We start from the raw sequence: 16,996 nt of genomic DNA, 5'->3' as shown, positions 1-16,996 counted from the left end.
TTTTGTATACTACAGTACACTCGAATAATAAGATGTGTAATGCCTTCAAAAATTGTAACTCTATATACATAACAAAGCTCATATAAAATCATGCTCAATATCATAAATTAACTTAAAACTCCACATGTTTTTAACCTTTTAAAAGTCGAAAAATGTTTATACTTCTCTTGCTCTTTCTCTTGTGATCTCCATTAGTCTTGCTTTGGTTCCGTTGATATCCAATGCTTGAATGGCCTATCTTCGTCGTGCGTTCTGTAACTTCCTTCTCACCTGATGCACGCCGCACATCCTCGTCTGGAACCGTATTGCGTAAAAAACTCGCCAGGTCTGAGCTCAATGTTTGAGTCTCCGGTGACAAATCGTCGCGTGCAACTTGTTTCGCAGTCGAAGGTCGAGCATTGATGCCGCTCGCGCTACCGACCAAACTCCCTGTACTAGTGGAGCTATATGCTGTATTTGGCGACACTGATTCTGCTAAGTGTGCTGGATATGGCTTCTGAGTGTGCGCAGAAAGCAATGGCGGGGTTTCAGGTGTTTTCGATGTCGCAATGCTTGAAAATCCTAGTCTGTTCATGATAGACGGTTTTCTCTTCAGTAAATGATGCTCTGCTTCATGTTGTGCTTGCGACGGCAAATCTGTCTGCCGTTGATGCTGCTGAGGTGATTGTGTCTGTTGTCGATACTGCTCAGGGATTTCAGGAACAGGTACACTGTCTGCCTCTGAACGTACTTGAGAGTGCGTCGCATTCGTCGTACCACCACCTTTATGTCGGTATGACTGGGCAACGCTATGCTCTGGAGATTCTCGCAGCACGAGACTTTCTCCGCCGTCAGATAAATCGTCTCCTGAAGGCGACTGTCGCAGCATTTTCATCAGCTCCTGTGTTGCGCCAGCCGTTGCCCTGACTGACTCGTCTCGTGCAGTCTTTGGCCGTGTGCTTGCCAGCATGACCGGTGACCCCAGACTGCTTTTACTAAAAGACTGCTTTGTCTGGCTGGTAGCGGCAACTGCGTTGCTGGAGCTGTGTGCTTGTGTTGACGATTCACCTCTAGTACTTGCATTAATATTCATTCTTCCACCGTAGAATGGCTTTGCTTCTCGAAGTCTATCGGGAGTAAGATTCAACGTGTACGTAACATCGCTGTTCAGTAGTCGTTCAAATGACACGTGAGAAACATCGCGTTCGTCCTCATACCCGCCATCTTGTCCCGATTTTGATGACGAGCTACTATCGCCGTCAAGGCGCTGGTTCGACACCCAAATGTACTTTCGCACCTTTTCAGAAGGTACCGATGTGCTGAACCCAGGCACAGTGCTTGATTCCAACGAAGGATGAATTCCGCGTTTGAATTTCTGAGAAATGGCGGATTGACGCTTGCTCGAGCTAGAATTGTTTGACGAAGTAGAACTGGGTTCCGCAAAAATCTCTGGTTTTTGTACGCTGTAACTCAGTGGAGCAGAGGCCAGTAAGATGATAGGTTGTGTTTCTTCCGACTTCACTGACCTCGACGTAATCGACTCTGACTTTGCTGGCGCACTCGACTCATTCAAGGAGTTCAAAGCATTTTTTAATTCTATGGGTGGCTCTAAAGCATTAGTGCTTGATACCTTAGACTCCATCTCAGTCTCTGCTTGAGTTGAAGCGGGTGACTCTAGGCGCGCAAGTGTGTCATTAGATTCCTCTTCTTGGCTAAAGTAGTAAGACGACGGCGATATTGGATTTAGATCAGATGTGCTGTGATTTGGATCTGCATTTTCGCTCCGGGGTGTAGCTGGACTCTCAGTCTCAACCGGTGTATCTGGCCTTGCAAGTGAATGATAGTGTTCACTATTGTGTGCAGCAACAATAGGTTGTTCCTGTTGTTCACATATGGGCGATGCCGTCCGATTGGCCTGCTCCCACGGCGAGCCAGCCATAGCAGCAAAACTTTCGTAGAGTGAAAATCTTTGACCGTGAAAACTCCACGGACGTGATTTTCGGCGTTCCTAATGATATGAGCTGCTTACATCTAGATCTGATTAAACCTAAAGTACCTGAATGGTAGCCGGAGTTAATGGAATTGAGATGCCGTCGCCCCTCGCGTTAGACGAGTCCAGTGTTGACTTGTCATCATCATTGTCGCTATCATCTAGCGACAAAACGCCGTTATCGACACTGATCGGTCGCATTTTTTTGTTCTCTCTTGAAGTCAAATAAACTGTTTCAGAATTGTCCTCTACTTTGGCTGAGTTAGTAGGGGACGTGGTCGGCGTAGGTTCAGTTTGTTGCATCAATGGTGTCATCGGCGATGTTGGAGCTATGCTGGGCGTCGTGGGTGTATCTGGAATCGTGAACGGTGACGACAGCGAGAACGAAAATGGTGACGAAAGCACGCCACGATGACGCTTTCTCCACTGTCTCCACACCTTCCCAATCTGTGGATCAAGCGCTAACTTCTCAACGTCACTTTCTTCCAGCCTTAACACAAGAGCAGGATTATTTGTCTGCTTATTTGATGCAACTGTGACAAGATACCGGCTTAATACTGCTCTGCCAGCAACCAATAACGCATGCTCTGCAAAAAACTCGAGAATTGATGTCAAAAAAATGGTAGCGATAGGCGGTATCAAGTCTGAAGGATCAGATGGGCCGCCGGAGGAGAATAGACTATGTTGCTCGGGCGTAACATTAAGTATGTCTGCCTCTTCTATTTCACCAAGAGATGAGTATACCATGCACCTGACACGGGCCATTTGCCATGCCTGTGCAGGATCAAATGCCACATTTGATGTGTTGACAGACGACGTACTTAGTAGAGCAACTTCCTCTTCTGGGGTGCGAATGTACGATCGAAGTTCAGTCTCTGCCTCAGCAATTGCATCCTCCGCTAATTGGTTTTTGAAAATACTTCTAGTTGCAGTTCGAAGTGGACCAATTAGTGACGATCGTGCCCGAGAAAGAAAAAGAAGTACGACATGGTCAAGGAAAAAGTTCAAAGTAACTAAAGCAGCAGGGTCGGGGGGCAATACAGAAAGACCATATGCCCGAACAAGTGAGTCCGACGCTAGCACTGCAGCCGCTGCATTTGGACCGACGTACTGTGGATCCAATACGGGATTTTCCGAGGCCGAGCGCGCAGGCTGAACAGGAGTAGCTGGAACAGGAGTATCCAAGGCCATTGGTGATTGTTGTGATATCAACAGTTCACTGGTGATGAAGTTCTACAATTAGCAGATACGACCAGTTACCAGTTCACAACACATTCACTTTAATTTAAGTTCCTGAAAGATCTTCTTTTTGAAGAAGTTCAAATTTGAGTCGAAGATCGAGACTTATAAGGCAATTATGGACATTTTACTACTTACCCCTAAACCAAGATCTGTTTGAATTTCCTGGGTTGGTGGGTGCGCAACTACAGAGATGCTCAGGGGTTACCTTAAACGGCAGACGCAATTAATTGACACTCGCATTATTTTATGCATTACCTAATCATTTTATTATTACATACTTCCGTGTAGCTGTATATATATATAATATGAACTAAGTCAGTTGATCTTATATACACTCAAATAATATACTTGGAGTTAAAACTGTAGTAATCGACATGAACGGCAATAGTATGAGAGTTACCCGGATTGACACTCTCTTGACGTGACCACCTCAATTAACGCATCAATTTACTCGGATGAATTCAACTCATCGTCATCTTTTCACTTGTGATTTTGAATAATCTAAAGTGGTGAAACTGTAATTATGGAAGTAAAAGGTGAGTTTTGTTCTTGCTAATCATACTTCACCAACTAACAGATCAGCCGCAAAACTAGTACTTACGCCGCTCCCAGCAACCGTCTCCAGTAGGTCTTCCCTCAAGACCATGACTAGTCCGATCCTAGACCGTACAATCGTACTCTCAACAGCGACACAGAATTCTTCGTATATTGTGCTCGGTCGATCGTCACATAGCACCAGAAAGCACCTACGACCAGCATCAAACAATGCCTACTTTGATTCGCCCAACATCTCACGTCACCACGCAACAATCTACATTGATCTGGCTGACGATGGAAAACTTAAGATTCGTGACACAGGTTCTCTCCATGGCACATTTAAATCTGGACAACGTGTGCCTATGGACGGAATAGAATTGAACCACGGCGATGAAATTGTGCTTGGTACTGAAATGATTTATGGACATTGTAAGTCAAATAATTTGAGCATACCTCAGTCGCTAATATACGGAAAGCATTGATCCCGGAACTGTCCATTCGCGTACAGTACGAAATGACAACGCAATCAGTCACGCTTAATCCAGTCTCGGCACCTGTTAAAGGATATGGTATCCGTGACTTATCTGATTCTGAGCTTGAGCAAGACCATGAGCACACAGTAGTAACAGTGACTCCACAGCCTACGGTCAATAGTGAAGAAAGTTCCAGTTTTAAAGAGCCTGAGTTCACGTCAATTGAGAATGCAGCAGACAGGACTAGTGTAACTGAGACTGATCTGACAAGAGATGACACTCTAGTGCCAATTTGCGAAACTGATAATGTGAAAGAAGTTTTGCTTGCGAACGATGAAGTGGTACTTGTCGATGAAACGATAGAAGAACCAGTCGAGCTGCTTCGAGAAAACTCGGCTGAGAGCACGACACGGAAGCGTAAACGTGACGATGACAGTGACGATGTTGACCACGAAACTATTCAAGCTAGTGCTAGCAGTGTGGCAGTACAGACATATCAAAGTAACCCAGAGAATGGAGCCAATAAACGCCGTCGGACTGAAATCTCCCTACCGGCTCGTTCGTCTCCTATGGCGACTATTGGAAAATATGCCGCTGCCGCTGCTGTCGGAGTAGTTGTTGGAAGCGTCGGCACGTTTGCCGCCTTGTTAACTTCAACGGCCGAGCAATTGAGTCAACAGTGATTTTTTTTGTGTTTCCGGTGTTTTCATGAGTATAATCTGTGTAGTTGGCGATGTATTGGTGTTATATGGAGTATTGGTGTGCTATTGTGTATTGCGTAAAGGGTCAAATTGATTGTTTTCGCCAAGTTAAATCAAGGGGAAATTAAAGTTGTCCTACCTGATTCAGCTCAGCCGCACAGTGCTTGTGACAATTTGGGTGTCGCTCAGCGTACATCAAATTGTGCAAAGTCGTGCCAACTCAACAAACGAAATATGTCGTCGTTAAAAAGCTTAGCTCCAATAATTCCCCCACCAGCAGTAAAGTTTTTTGTGCTGTTTTTACAAGCAGTCGGGGACTCTTGCTCTTTATGCTTGGCCAGAAGAAAGCGAGAACTGGATTTCATAGACCGCGGTACACATGTAGTCAGGTTTATGGATTCGAATCCGAAACGGAATGATAGTCGTGGACTTGCGTGGAAGATCCAGACTTTTGGTACTGTATTTTTCTTGTCGCTTTACAAAGTTTACAAGAGAATTCTGCATTACTTATGGGGTGGGTGCACTATTGATCGTATATGCAAGTTAGGCAATAGCGAAGACAGACGAGCAGCGTTAGCAAACGCTGCCGCATATCATCGATTACTGACGCGCAGAGCAGTATGGCTGGTAGATTTGGAGTTCATTCTGTCAGATGAGTTATTTGAAGAACGTCAGACGATAGATCAGTACTCGCATTCACCAGCAGTGTTGGATGGCGACGACCTTGCAAAGACGCTGACTCTGTCTGTCTGCCGATTGAAAGGAATGGACATCACAAAACCGGCTTCCAAATTTCTCGAGAAGTCTGTCCGGCAGATTTTGTTGATTGAGCGACTGCGGGTTGAGTTGATGGACCTGTCACGCGAGAAAGTCGAATGGAATGATGCCAACAAGCAGTTAACTGAGATTTGGAGTGTTTTGCACGGTCACAGCTACTGGCCTTCGTCTGCAAACACTGCTGCTGTTTCGAGACGGTCGCGTGGAGGACATAACTGGGTCACGCTCGGATTCCAAGGCGTGGATCCGAGTGACGATTTTCGAGGAACAGGCAAGCTAGGCTTGCACTTCTTTCATCACATGTGCTTGCACCATACCGGACACATGGCACGAATTATTGTTCAATCACGCTCTCCAGAGATTCATCTTGATACACTGAGAACACCGTGGTACCCTGCTGCACTGGTCTCGATCCACATCACGTCGTTCATAGCGCGATTAGTATATACAGGCGAGCTTCGGCTGTGGATCATATGCTCAATGCAGTCAAACTCGACGTCGGAAGATCTGTGGGACCTCTTGGCTAACCTACACTCGTACGTGTACATGGAGTTCCATCGGTTCTGGCAGAATGAGGTTCGCAAACGCACGGTCCGGACAATCATGGACTTTGACAAATGTTTTGCGTCCTTCACGCACAAAATGGAGGTCGTTGTTCAAAAACGGCCGTTCATGTGGTCAAGCATTTATCCGATTTTTGCCGAGTTTCCCAATTTGTACTACTACTTCTATCGGCGCGAGTACGTGTTTGCGAGCCTGCCATACGGGAAAAGTGAATTCGCGTATCATTTTGATTTCGTCGAACTCAAAGACCGCCGCGAGGTGGAACGGGTCGAGGCAGAAGAGAAAATGCTGGCGGAGTACGAATTAGACGATTTGTCCAGTACTGAACTTGTGGCTACGAAGAGCGCTCCTGCGTATACCGATAGAACGGGCACAAAGAGTAAAAAGGAGTAAACTTGTTTTTATATTATAGTATCGATTATGAGGGTAAATTTAATTGGTGTACTATCTTTTAGTTAGATATTTTGATGCAATGTAAATTTATCAAGACGAAGTCAATAACATCTCAAATGTGACGACGATAAACCGGTTCAGGTTCACGATGATCATATTGTCCGAGTCCATCTGTTCAGCTTTCGAACAATAAAAGACTTGTCGAAATTAGACTGCAATTACCCGGCCCATAAAACACCTAACCCCATGCAGAATCAGCGGCGCAATCTGCCCCTCATTGAAATTGAATTGTGAGCTAGCGAGCGTAGATCACAAAGCTGACCCTGCACATAAAGCTGAAATGCACTTTAACCGTATACCAAATTGTAGATGCTCCTGCCTTTCCCCTCTTCGCTCACAACAATTTTGTTGGACGTGTGTAAAAATTTAGATCTCGCTCGTTGTGCGTCAGTTACTCGTACGTTTAGTCAGAACTCCCGCGGCATCCAGGTGCTCTGAGCGCTTAGAAAATTGTTCAGCTTGCTGCTCCTGACAGTTGCTCACTTCGACAATCGCACCGTACTCTGCGTCATCGTCTAACTCCTCATTGCCTTCCTCTTCATTCTCTGGCGTGTCGAAATGTTCACGGTCTGGAGGACGAAAACGGCGATTTCTTTGGATACCGCCACGTATCCACAAGCCATGCCGCTTTAGGGCAAGCGCAATTGGAGTCATTGGTAACATACTAGGGAAGTCCCGGGCAGAGTACACTCGAAACACGTCACTGATCTGATATCCCATTATGCCCATCGATCGCACTTGATGGTTAGTAATGCCGCTGTGGTCAATCCACGCCCACTGAAACTTCAGTCTGTAATACCCAGCCGTTGAAAACGAAAGATCGGGAAAACAAAAGTAGCATGATTCGCCGTTATGGTCAGGAATATCTAGATCGACGTACTGCGCGTTACTGACCATGTTGCCTCTTACTAGTATTCGTCCAGCAGATTGTACTGGGATCTGTTCGCCTTGTCCAGTTTCAGTAGCTGTATATAAAAAGCATTGTACAATCCAAAGTAGTCGTTTCATATAATCCAGTGCCGGTTCACCCGTAGCCAAATCGCGAATATCCAACTTCAATACTGGAGGAGGGTCAAGACATCTTCTGTCTCTATCAGCGCTTCCACAAGATCGCGCTCTATCTGGCTGTTGAATGACCTGTAGAGATGCAGTGTATTTCCTAGCAACTATCTTAGCAAACAACTATTCTTCATTTATCATCACAATGGACAAATCATACTCAAAGTCAGGCGGGGCATCCATGTCAGACGGCCTTCTCAAGAGCGGCAAGGGTTCATTCCGCAGTTTCGAAGCCGCCATTTCTGCTGTGGTGTAGTTTACAAGGAGCAACTCCTCTGGAAACTCAAACAGTGAGAACTTTGAGTCTTATACGATTACCAGCTCGAGACGTTGACCGATTCAGGACATGAAGCCAGTCTATGACGGTGTGACGACCCTCTCGGATCGGGGTTTGGCGTTTATTATGCAACAGCCGCGTCAAAGCGCTCAAGCCAAGACACAAACCCCTTGATGTTCATAGCTTAATTTGACACAAAACCCTTTAAGAACTTTTTTAATTTATCTACAATACCCTTACATCGGTTAATGATTTTATTTTTTTTAATTTTGAGGTTTCATTCAATTTCGCCCTCTCGACTTTATATGCGATTTCTCACCTCGCTGCGTCTGATCTCGTACTCTTTCAGGCGCTCAATTTATACTCCTTCACTCATAATGTCAACCCCAGCGGATATTGTCGCTGTCACTGACCGGCTCGCAAAGACCGGCATTTCGACTTTCGAAATGTTCCCTTCTCCAAATCTCAACATTGAAGGGAACCCATTTGACCTTTTTCGCGCTCATATCTCAAAACTTCTCTCAGACGTCACCGGGGTCGATTCAGAGACTATTGTGCCTTGTCTTGAGTGGACAATGACCGCAGACCGTGGTGATCTTGTCGTCGCTGTTCCTAGACTCAGAATCAAAGGTCGTAAGCCAGATGAGCTTGCAGAAGAGTGGGCTTCAAAGTTCCCGACAACTCCTCTTCTTTCAAAAGTTATTGCAAAAGGTCCTTTCTTGCAGTTCTTCTTCTCTCCTGTCCTGCTTTACAAGCTCGTTGTGCCTGAGATTTTGAAACCAAACTCGACCTATGGTGACTCTAAGGTTGGCGCAGGCAAGCGAGTCATTGTCGAGTTCAGTTCGCCAAATATTGCAAAACCCTTCCATGCTGGACATCTTCGAAGCACGATAATTGGTGGATTTTTGTCGTCATTACACGAGCGACTTGGATACGACGTCATTCGAATGAACTATCTCGGCGACTGGGGAAAGCAGTTTGGTATGCCTTTTGTCGCTTTTTAAGAGGGTGCATCACTGACATGACAGGTTTGTTGGCAATTGCATTTGCAAAGTGTGGAAGTGAAGAAGAATTAGAAAGAGATCCAATCAATCATCTGTTCAAAATATACGTCACTGTTAGCAACGCGCAGTCTTCAGAAAAGGATGTCAGCGAAGCAATTGAGAAACTTGCAAAGTTACAAGAAGGGCTCTTAGAAACATCTCTCGGAGCAGAAGCAAAATCGAAACTTGGCGCCGAGATTGCAGAAACAGAGGAAGCCATAAAAACTTTGACCAAAGCGGCCCTGGTCGACGCAGTTAAGCTCGATCCCAACCACCCCCTAAAGGACGCTGCCGACCCTGATCCAAACTTTTTCCTGTCCCGGCCAGTGGATACCGAGGCAAAGGAGTATTTCAAGCGGATGGAGGACGGCGACGAGACCGCGCTCGCTGTCTGGAAACGATTCCGTGACCTGAGTATTGTCAAGTACACCGATACATATAAACGTCTCAACATTAACTACACTGAGTATTCAGGCGAGTCTCAGGTTTCAGAAAGTGCTATGAATCGTGTGATTGCTATTCTTGAAGGAAAGGGTGTTTTGCACGAAGACCGCGGAGCAAAATTGCTGGATTTTACCAAATTTAACAAAAAGCTAGGGAAGGCTCTGATTCACAAGTCAGACGGAACTTCGCTCTACTTGACCCGAGATTTAGGTGCTGCGCTTGAGCGATACGAAAAGTATCATTTTGACAAGATGATTTACGTTGTCGCCTCGCAGCAGGATTTGCACATGTCTCAGCTGTTCAAGACAATGGAGATTTGCGAATTCCCATTCGCAAAGAGTATGATACACGTCAGTTTTGGTCTCGTGCTTGGAATGAAGACTCGCAAGGGCACGGTCGTGTTTTTGGACACCATTTTGAACGACACAAAGGACGCAATGCACGAGGTCATGAAGAAGAACGAGGCAAAGTACGATCAGGTTGAAGACCCAGAAGAAGTTGCTGATCTTGTCGGAATGTCTGCCGTTATGATTCAGGACATGCAAGCCAAGCGTGTCAACAACTACAAATTTGACTGGACCCGAATGCTCTCGTTCGAGGGCGACACTGGTCCATACCTGCAATACGCACATTCCCGTCTATGCTCAATGGAGCGCCGGGCAGATTTATCGGTTGACACACTTATCAATGCAGACTACAGTCTCCTGACTGAGCCAATTGCTGAGGAACTCATCCGCGCTCTGGCACAATACCCTGACGTGCTTATGAACGCCCACCGCAACCTCGAGCCCTCGACTGTGGTGTCATATCTTTTCAAACTTACTCACATCGTCTCAAGCTGCTACAATATCCTCTGGGTTGCCGGTCAGGAACCGGAGATCGCGGCTGCCCGCATGGCGCTCTATTCGTCCGCCCGGAATGTACTCAAGAGCGGTATGATCTTGCTTGGTCTCACGCCGGTAGAGCGCATGTAAGAAAATGTTACAGTAGCTGTAGTATATATACAAAACTAAGATCTTTGTTACAACTCCCACGGCCCCCACATAAAATGCACAGAATTCTTGCATGCCAGTACTCTAATTTTTTCATAGACTTCACCAAGGTCCTGTTCGGGTATCAGAGCTTTCTGTGACAGAAGTCGATACAGTCGCAAAACTTTCATACCAAGAGTGAACACTTCAGGCTTCGAAACCCATCCCAAAGGGCCATCGTAACCTTGTGATTCGATGACCAACAGTAGAGCAGGCAAGCTTTCACGTACCGCTGCAAGTAATTGCGATTGAACTTTCGGATTGAGTAGTGCATTTTCGCCAATGTCCTCCCAAATCTGAGATGTCTCAATCTCATCACGGTACAGATTTGGACTCTCAATCACAAACAAAGCCGTGTCGGTCGTCAGTGCGGTTTCAAAGCCTTGTGCCCCTGGTTGGACCGGTATTAACTCCTTGACTGTTGCGGAGAAAATAGCTGCCTTGAAATTTTTAAGCATAGCTCGGCCGGTACGTTTCAAATAAACGCTTGTTGTCACAAACTTCAACTTCAGAACATCTAAGCTTAAAAATTCAGTTGCCATAGCTCGAAGCTCCTCGTCATCATCGTCAAGCACAGCATATAGCTTGAGTATTTCCGCTTCGACCCGCTCGGTTTCTTCTGGGAGCATGGCGCGGTTTGATGTGAGAAGGTATGTTGTCTTTAAAAATGCAATTGTCGAAACAAGGCCTGCCCGACGCACAGAAAATGGCATCTCGTCTGCCATGACAGAAGCTCGTATTGAGTCAAAAAATCCGTCAATCGGTCTCAGCGCAGACAGGACGCCAAGAGCCTCGATGGCAGCCTCTGATTGTAGGTCCTGCTCTTCAATACGAACATTAATCAAGTTAACAACCTCATAATACACGCCTGCGCTTGGCTTGTACGTGGTCAAATCCTGTCGCAAAATTAGAGCCACATACAGACGGATGGCATATGGACTGATGCGTCTATACCGGCGCAAGTCGAATACTATATCAGTCAACGTGTCGCAAATCTCCACCTTTAGTTCCCCGACATGAGAGCAAATTACTTCGAGTGAAGCTATACATGCATCTTGGTTATCCACAGACAGGCATGACACTAGATCTGAAAACATAGTATCTACATCAGCCGTGAGCTTCATTCTCTGTAGAATTTGCTCTGTGAAATACTGAATGCACTGTGTATCTAGTAATTTGTCGCCTACACCGCGACCGCACCTGTATATGCCTGTACTTAAGTATTTAGCCATCAAAAGCTGTAGCTGGTCTCTCTTCTCTGTGCCGTTTGTAACACAATCAGCCAGTAGCTTGCAGATCCTTATAAACAGCAAAGCGTTTGGCGAGCATCGATTGTACATCACAACGCCAAATTGTTCAATCAATTCATGATATATCTTGTCATCCACGACACTTTCACGCCCACGCAAGTATTTCTCAACAAGTGCTTGGACCGCCAGCAGCCGGCCATGATTACCATTCTGAGCTCTAGGTGTGAGCTCGTTAATGAGTCCTACAACAGTGTCAATCAGACTATCCCTGCTCACGAGTGCCATTAATGACCACGCCGCGCTCTCTCTAATTTTCCAGATCCGGCTCGACAGGCAGCTCATGATCAGCGGCCTAAAAGGCTCTAAACCAGTGTAGTCGTTTGTTCCCTCGAGCCGAGACAACAGCGACAACACGGGATAAACTGTCTCGACATTTGCGCTTTCACCTGAATTCAATTGATCCACGTGCTGTTCAAGATGTCGCTGCAAAATATCTTTGATTTGTTTATACCTGCCAAAGAACAGTCTTGCAGACATATTACCAACTGTCAGTCTCGAGTCTGTCACCTTACGGCTTCCAAACAGGCGAGTTTGTAGCGCAGCAAACATCATCACACCGCAATTTCGAATAGACCAGACTTCGCTTGCAAAAGCTGTGATGGCCATCGCCAAAGCCTGATCGATGTAAAAAGCGGACGCAGAGGAAAGTTTTGCTTCAATAAAAACAGATTTAATACAGTTCAGAGCATGCACTTGTGGCAAGTCAACTTTATCGTCAGTCATGATCACGGGCGTCTGTGCAATGGCCGACAAACTCTCAAATGTACGGCGCAAAAGTGGTCGTTCTGGATCTGACTCTGCAGCTAAAACTCCTGTAACAAGATACGGCAGGCCACCCGACCGACGAGTGATGACCTGGGCCTGTGTCTGCACCAGTTCAATGTTTTCGTCAAGCCACAACTGCGGCAACTTTGACAATTCTTCACGAGGAGAGACGTTACATCGACTGCAACACGCTACAAATGTTGGATAGATCGACGAAAATGCACCACGATGTCTGATACTAGCCAATTCAGTAAGCAAAAGTTGACCGATACCACGCAATTGATTATCGCTAAGCATTCCTTCCGGAACGCGTGTAAGCAACGTTGTTAACAGCCCACTGGACTCGCCAATTGCGCGCCACGAGTAGCTCAAAACGACCTGAGACGCTGGTCCATGATCTTTCTCGAGATTTTGCAAATACTCCTCTTCGATTTCATCAGGCATGCTCCCTTCCGGAGCGTCACTACATAGTGTCGGCTCCACAATCTCCCAGATCGCGCGCGACAAATCGCATAATCTAGTCAACAACACGGCAAAAAAATCAGTATTTGCAATATTTGAGTAGTTCAGCTTATCGAAAATCAATCGCAAAGTTGTGAAATACCCATGCAATGGAAAGTCTGTAACCGCTAGTGCCAGATTACGCTCAGCTTCTTTGATAGCATTTTCCAAGTTGCTCAAAATCTGGTAGAGAAACTCTAGATGAAACGTTGAATTCTTCTCAATTCTTTCATACAGGTAGTAGCAGAGGTCCAAGATCCTGGCACCGCCATCACCTTCACGACCACGTAATCCTGTGATCATAATGTATCCCTTGGACGCATACCCGTCTATGACGAGCTTTCTGGCGCTCACGGTTTCTCCCTCCAGCAACGCGTCAACAGGGGCCATTTTTAATAAAGCAGCTGATGTCTCGCGAATATCTTCGTAGTTATTGACCAGATTATCTATCAGCAGTCGGACACAATTTTTTGTGTAAAGTGTTACATTAAATGGGAAGTCGAGATGATTTTTGTCGTGCCATTTGGCGTCCACTTTCTCGTCCAAACCCGAGCGAACCAGAGTCATGTACAATCTTAAGCCAGTATTTATTCGCTGATATGATGATCCCGGGCGCAGCAGTTGTTGAAGATAAGTGATATACGTGTCCACAAATTTTTTGTTGGCTTTGATCATGTTTTCAAGACCTTCGTTTGACCCTTTTTTCTTAATTTCACGATAGAGGTAGACGCAAGAATCACGAATCCGTGTTATCATTTGTCGCATAAATCCATAGATACGGTTTCTAAATTCTGGATCAGATTCGAGAAATAACTGGTCAAAATTGGAAGCGATGATGTCGAGCACATCGGAAGAAATGGGCTTTGACGCTCGTGGTGATGAAACTGCAAGAGAAAGTCCTCCGATTCTCAAATCAGGCGATGAATGGCAAAACAGACTACTTAAAAAGCTCGTTGAAAGTACCGATATTTCGGAACTGTCATCTTCAAGCAAACGAAGATCCTGACCGACTTTGAAGCAGCAAACTTGTAAATGCAAAAAGTTCTCGCCGTTGTCCATGGCTGCTAAATTTGCCAAAAACATCCGGTACGCTTTTGACGAGACTCTGAAAATATAAGGTAACAGGTAAATCTGTATATGAGGTCGGAGGTTGTCGTCCTTCAAAGCTTCTCTGACATCGTCTATCCATAAACCTAGCCATTTCACGTCTATCTCGTCAACCGCATCTTTGTCAGGTTTTTTACCCAACTGTTTGATGTCATCCTGGCGAATTGTTACAAGTATAGCCGTGATCATCTTTGACACGGGATTGGCAAGCGCGTTGCTGTAGGTTAAATTCAATGATTCGACAAGCAGTGTAGGCTTCTTTTTCAAGATTGCACGTCCTCCAAGTTGTTTTGCTAAAATCTCAATTGTGAAGTATACAACACGCATTGCCTTGGGGTATTTGAGAATCTGATCGACCCATCGACCTAATCTCGTCCGCTTCTCGTCAGCTGTCCATATACGCTCAATTAAAGAGATTGTTTTCAAAAACAGTTCTCTTAAAGCATTTCCTAATGCAGCCCCTGAGTCTGTCCAATATTCACACACAAAGTCAAACACTACATCAGCGTCATGTACCGAAGCTGCAGTACACTGCTGGAGCAAGATCGATGTGAACTTCTGCGATTTGGAGCAGCACTGACTTGTACGCTGTGTCCACACTGACAGTGCATCAGTTGCTAGTGTACGATAATCACCTAATCCAGGTGAGTTCAACAGCGACTCTAATAAGAACGGGTATATTGACGAAAGTGATCTGGGTGATTGTTATGTGCGATTCAAGCCTGATTTTAGACGCACCACTTACATAGCATTGCTACCTGTAGCCAAAAACTCCTCAGCCTTCAAATCAACTATGTATTTTCTTACAGCTGTCAATTCCTCCGCAGTCAGTGGTTCACTAGGTTGACGAGGAGGAGCAATAATTCCACGTATTGATTCATGAGCTGTGATCGTAGTCGATTGGGCCATATCCACTAATTTATACCAATCTGTCTCTTCAGCCTAGTTCCATGCTTAAAGCAAATATATCCTGCAGTGTCTGACTGAACTTTGGCCTAATGTACAGTGGTTTGGAACAGTTTTGTGAAAATTCGACAAACGTTACTGTTTAGAGTTTTAAGATCTAAAAACCCTATTCCAATAGTATTCCTACGTTACCTGTTCATTCAATTTACTTTGAAAATCCAGTGGACAGAAGAGATTTGGACCAGCGGTGTGCAGTGGCTGACGTGTTTGGTGGCTGCATGTAGTAGGCTTACGTCTGCGCAACTAGCACTCAGGCCAAGCTTCAGGTATGATTTGAGGAACTCCATAAATCACGCTGAATGCGTTTATGCTCATGATGACTGGTTGTTTAATAGTACGAGAGCCCTTTATTGCACTTTAGAGGGCTACTGCAAGTAAAATTTGGTTGAGAAAGTTTTGCTTTAACTGTTGAGTTAATTATCAATTAAAGCATATGGTTTTCATTGAAGGAGGTGTTAATTTCGGCATGACGAGTGTCAGAACCGCATTAGTTCAGGTTAAAGCTGTCAAAAGTGAAGACACAAAAGACTGTTCGGATTATAATTACTGTCCCAGACCACTTGCGTTACGCTATCGTGTTGAACAAATGGGCGCAATATCACATTAATGACAGCAGTATAAACGTCTGGCAACCACAATGAACTGGACCAATATGATATATCTAGTGGTCTAGTCAATATTTTTAGCACTCCCACCATGCTCACGCTGTTCAGTCATTACTAACTTAACATATTCCATCACCGAATTCACGAAGAACTGATCCAATCGCCTTATCAATAAATCAAGGCAATATTTGAAATGGCGCTTACATTAGTTCTGAATTTACGAATAGTCTTGCGAAATCTCTGAATTCAACCATGTGCAATTTTCATGTGACTAAATACGAACACAACAAATGACCGTGTCACCATCGCATACGTTATGGTTGGGAAACGTACACTCGATTGTGCATTAGCAATTCGTGGCCTAATGTTGAAAGTATTTTCTAGCTATTTCTACGTTACGTTTTGAAATTATGTGTAGTGTTTAATGATTAAAGTCCACTTCACCAGCAAATTCAAAGGCATGTTCCGTTTGCATCTAAATAGAGGATAGCAGCAAAGTAGAAGATAGAAATACATAGAAATAAAACTGGCTATCAAAATACCCGTTTATGATAATAGCCAAGACGTAGCTCAACTAAGTTCAGTCGCTCTGTCAAGAAGTCTCCGGAAACCTCGTCTTGTAACAATGCTATTGTATTTTAAGGGCAAGTACGGTTTCATTTCAAAATCTGTTACACTTAAGTTAACGTGTACTTCAGTCGACTACATTAAGAACAGACAGCATCACATACTAATAAACCAGTTCATTCTGTACTGATTCTTTACTTTTTCTTTATGTACATATTATTGAACCCTTTTACATTGTTTCAAAAACTCTCCTTCTAAGTGGAGACTTTCGAGACGTTTCAACGGCGTTATCCTTCAGAAACTCTTAAAAATATATTTTGATCAGGATAAGACCAGGGGCTCAGATGCTCACCGGCTTACCCGAACTAAATAAACTTCTTAAGCGCCGGAGCTGCAAGGGCGACTTGAGTCTTATGGTCAATTAGCATCCGGCTATCGCGCTTAGCCACCGTGTCAAAAATTGTTATACTTCAGTGGCTTATTTGTTTAAATATGTTGACATATATACTACATCCATATGTAATGTAACCTAACGAGCCGCATTATTCTTATCAACTGTCAAATACTTAACCGAAATTGAATCTTAAAATAGCAAAAGTATATTT

The 16,996-nt window shown here is 44.8% G+C and overlaps 6 protein-coding genes across 6 annotated transcripts; 3 read left to right on the top strand and 3 right to left on the bottom strand.

Annotated features, from left to right (window-relative positions):
* Positions 1–28: 28 nt before the first annotated feature.
* On the bottom strand, positions 29–3,374 carry V1512DRAFT_261212 (uncharacterized protein). The gene is made up of 2 exons (XM_066916021.1): positions 2,036–3,374; positions 29–1,987 (listed from the first exon to the last, which is right to left on the bottom strand). The coding sequence occupies exons 1-2, from the start codon at positions 3,158–3,160 to the stop codon at positions 131–133; spliced, it is 2,982 nt and encodes a 993-aa protein (XP_066772171.1). The 5' UTR covers positions 3,161–3,374; the 3' UTR covers positions 29–130.
* Positions 3,375–3,670: 296 nt separating this feature from the next.
* Positions 3,671–5,035, top strand: V1512DRAFT_261210 (uncharacterized protein). The gene is made up of 3 exons (XM_066916020.1): positions 3,671–3,747; positions 3,794–4,177; positions 4,225–5,035. The coding sequence occupies exons 1-3, from the start codon at positions 3,735–3,737 to the stop codon at positions 4,902–4,904; spliced, it is 1,077 nt and encodes a 358-aa protein (XP_066772170.1). The 5' UTR covers positions 3,671–3,734; the 3' UTR covers positions 4,905–5,035.
* A 76-nt stretch (positions 5,036–5,111) lies between these two features.
* On the top strand, positions 5,112–6,761 carry V1512DRAFT_261209 (ELMO/CED-12 family-domain-containing protein). The gene has a single exon (XM_066916019.1). It carries the CDS (start codon positions 5,157–5,159, stop codon positions 6,654–6,656), a length of 1,500 nt encoding a protein of 499 aa, XP_066772169.1. The 5' UTR covers positions 5,112–5,156; the 3' UTR covers positions 6,657–6,761.
* Positions 6,646–8,156, bottom strand: V1512DRAFT_236963 (velvet factor-domain-containing protein). Its single transcript, XM_066914136.1, has 2 exons — positions 7,936–8,156; positions 6,646–7,875 (listed from the first exon to the last, which is right to left on the bottom strand). Exons 1-2 carry the CDS (start codon positions 8,013–8,015, stop codon positions 7,104–7,106), a joined length of 852 nt encoding a protein of 283 aa, XP_066772168.1. The 5' UTR covers positions 8,016–8,156; the 3' UTR covers positions 6,646–7,103.
* Positions 8,157–8,429: 273 nt separating this feature from the next.
* Positions 8,430–10,513, top strand: V1512DRAFT_247038 (uncharacterized protein; the record flags this gene model as incomplete). The annotated part of the gene is made up of 2 exons (XM_066914467.1): positions 8,430–9,033; positions 9,081–10,513. The coding sequence occupies 2 exons, from the start codon at positions 8,430–8,432 to the stop codon at positions 10,511–10,513; spliced, it is 2,037 nt and encodes a 678-aa protein (XP_066772167.1).
* A 1-nt stretch (position 10,514) lies between these two features.
* Positions 10,515–15,315, bottom strand: V1512DRAFT_236955 (putative death-receptor fusion protein-domain-containing protein). The gene is made up of 2 exons (XM_066914135.1): positions 14,999–15,315; positions 10,515–14,947 (listed from the first exon to the last, which is right to left on the bottom strand). Exons 1-2 carry the CDS (start codon positions 15,160–15,162, stop codon positions 10,561–10,563), a joined length of 4,551 nt encoding a protein of 1,516 aa, XP_066772166.1. The 5' UTR covers positions 15,163–15,315; the 3' UTR covers positions 10,515–10,560.
* Positions 15,316–16,996: the final 1,681 nt, after the last annotated feature.

Source organism: Lipomyces arxii (assembly GCF_038497795.1).
Source record: "Lipomyces arxii strain Phaff 12-163 unplaced genomic scaffold V1512scaffold_5, whole genome shotgun sequence".
Lineage (NCBI taxonomy): Eukaryota > Fungi > Ascomycota > Lipomycetes > Lipomycetales > Lipomycetaceae > Lipomyces > Lipomyces arxii.
The sequence above is the reverse complement of the archived record's forward strand: the minus strand, read 5'-3'. Positions and strand labels throughout refer to the sequence as shown.